This window comes from Nymphaea colorata, unplaced genomic scaffold (genome assembly GCF_008831285.2).
Source record: "Nymphaea colorata isolate Beijing-Zhang1983 unplaced genomic scaffold, ASM883128v2 scaffold0164, whole genome shotgun sequence".
In the NCBI taxonomy this organism is placed as follows: domain Eukaryota; kingdom Viridiplantae; phylum Streptophyta; class Magnoliopsida; order Nymphaeales; family Nymphaeaceae; genus Nymphaea; species Nymphaea colorata.
In genome coordinates, this window is record NW_022204670.1 from 1 (window position 1) to 2,613 (window position 2,613).

At 49.7% G+C, this 2,613-nt stretch overlaps 1 protein-coding gene across 1 annotated transcript; it reads left to right on the forward strand.

The window, feature by feature from the left end:
• Positions 1 to 437: 437 nt before the first annotated feature.
• On the forward strand, positions 438 to 2,265 carry LOC116268253 (uncharacterized). The gene is made up of 4 exons (XM_031649975.1): positions 438 to 480; positions 581 to 672; positions 779 to 1,774; positions 2,104 to 2,265. The coding sequence occupies exons 1-4, from the start codon at positions 438 to 440 to the stop codon at positions 2,263 to 2,265; spliced, it is 1,293 nt and encodes a 430-aa protein (XP_031505835.1).
• Positions 2,266 to 2,613: the final 348 nt, after the last annotated feature.

Sequence of the window (2,613 nt, forward strand, 5' to 3'; positions counted from 1 at the left end):
CCCAACCCCAACCCCAACCCCCCCAACCCCAACCCCAACCCCAACCCCAACCCCCGCTGTCGGTATTGATTTTCCACACTTATTATAAGCTTACCTCAAGCAAAAATCCCACCATAGCAAACTCCTTCATTTCCCTTCTCTTCCTTTCGGATTAATTCGATTCTCTTCTTTTGGGGGTGTTGGGAGGGTCACAAAAAAATGCTCACGGGCATATCCGACGGTAGTGGGCCGCATATATAGAGCTGCTGATAAGAATTCATCGTCGTATATATAATCATTTCAAAAACAAATCAAATGGATCATTCGCACTAGGACTTCATCGATATCTTCTTCTCCAAGAACCATCCCAAGGAACCCAAGGAAATCGCTAAGTTCCTCAACCACTCCTTCAGCAACCCCGCAGTAACCCTCTACTCATCCAGCTGCTCATCGATAAGATGGAAAGCCTCAAGAAGAATTCAGACCCCAAGAGTGAGAGCGGTCTCGACATCCAAGCCATCATGAAAATCTACGAAAATATTCACCTCTTCGGACAGGACACCGAACTGCTGAACATCTTCGTACGTTACCCATAACTCAGGGGAAAACGCTGGAGTAGCTGAGCGGGCTGGCGGATATCAAGAGCTTCCTGAAGTCTGCGCACGAGATGAAGTATCTGGTGATCCTGACGCTGTGGGGCAGGCTCTTCCACGAGAATTCGGTGCGGGTGCTGTTTAAGCTATTATAAGTAATTCAGAAGGCATCCTATTATAACCAAATTTTCGCAAGCTGGCTGCAGGACGTGCCGGCCGAGCACCTCAGGCTGATGGTGCAGCGCTTGCTGGCCATGGTGGAGGTGGAGTGCAAGAAATTGGTGGAGAAGAAGGAGAACCCGCAGCTGGAGTCTGAGATCCTGGCCCGGAACAACGCAGTCATCTGCAACTACCTCTCGATCCTGAACCTCAGCAACAAGGGCAAGCCCCGTCTGCCGATCGCCGAGTTCAACTCCGCCTTCCTCAGCAACTTCTTCGAGCCGGTGGAGGCCTTCCGCATCTACCTCAGCAAGAACCCCAATTTCAACTTCGTCAACTACCCCTTCCTGCTCAGTTTCGACTACAAGTACAAGCTCATGCAGATCGAGTCCATCTACGAGCAGAAACTCAGCATCCGCAAGAACATGGAGAACGGCCTCTCTGCCATCTTCCAGAACATCGATTTCAACCACGGCATCGAGGGGCTCATCTTCCTGTACATCTCGGTCAACCGCCACAACCTGCTCGACGACTCCATGGAGAAACTGGGCAAGATCAAGCAGAACCTCAAGAGCCCGCTGAAGATCGAGTTCATCGGGGAGGAGGGCGCTGACGAGGGAGGAGTCAAGAACGAATACTTCTCGCTGATCACCAAGGCCATCTTCAATCCCTACCTCGACATGTTCCTGCCCAAGAACAACGGCCGCTTCTACTGGTTCAACGGCTTCTCCTACGAGATCCCGCTCAGGTTCGAGTTCGTGGGGATGCTGCTCGGCCTCTCCCTCTACAACTCCGTCCACCTCGACCTGCACTTCCCCGACATCATCTACAAGAAGCTGCTCAACAGGAAGTACGAGGAGGACCACGGCATCGAGATCGTGGAGGACCTGAAGGAAATCGAGCCTGACGTATACCGCACCCTCAAGGACATCCTCACCACCAGCGAGGACGTCGAGGAGATAGAGCTCTACTTCAACATCGAGCTGGAGTCCTTCGGGGAGAAGATCGTGGAGGAGCTGGTGGAGGACGGCAGCCAGATCAAGGTCAACAACTAGAACAGGGAGTACTACTGTCTACTTTACGCCGACTATATCCTCAACAAGCACATCGCCAAACAGTTCAATCCCTTCCGCAGGGGCTTCTACAGAGTCGTCTCCGGAGGCATCATCGAAGTAGCCACCAAATTATGTAGACCTTCCAGCCAGAAGAGCTGCGCATTCTTACCAGTGGCACTGAGGAGATCAATATGAAGGAATTGGAAGCCTCCACTACCTACGAAGGAGGATACACTCCTGAGACCCCCGTTATTAGGTACAGTGTTCATTAATGAAGATGTTTATGGAACTTTTTGCACTCTTTAGACCACGAGCAGAAGAAGAACTTCCTGACCTTCGTGACTGGGACTGACCGAGTGCCTATCGACGGTCTCAAATCGCTTAAATTCTTAATCCAGCGGCACTCAAACACGTCCAACTTGCCCACTGCTCACACCTGCTTCAACGTGCTGCTGCTTCCCGAATACGAAAGCAAGTAGAAATTGGAAAAAAATCTCATGCTCATCCTCTAGCACAACCAAGGCTTCGGCCTAATTTGATGCAACAACCAATATATATACATTTATCAATACCCAACAGCATCACCTTTACCAGTTACTGCTTTTTGCCTTTTCACGAGCTGCATACAGGGATTCAGGTGGGGGTTCATTAATTTATCCACTTATAAGTGATATAATATGAATGATCACCATTTCAAAGTCTACTTTAGTTTATTATGCTATTTTTCTCTCCAAAGCCATGTCTCTTCATGAAAGAAAGCAGCTTTTGCTTCTCCTTCACTCCCAAGGTTGGAAACTTGTGTCCGAAATTGTGGAAGATGAACTCAG

What these genes read in the sequence shown, in the direction of transcription:
- LOC116268253 (XM_031649975.1), top strand. Translation starts at nt 438, where the DNA reads ATGGAAAGCCTCAAGAAGAATTCAGACCCCAAGAGTGAGAGCG. An exon ending in AGACCCCAAGAGTGAGAGCG is followed by an intron (nt 481 to 580) that starts GTCTCGACATCC and finishes CCCATAACTCAG; the next exon opens with GGGAAAACGCTGGAGTAGCT. An exon ending in TATCTGGTGATCCTGACGCT is followed by an intron (nt 673 to 778) that starts GTGGGGCAGGCT and finishes AGCTGGCTGCAG; the next exon opens with GACGTGCCGGCCGAGCACCT.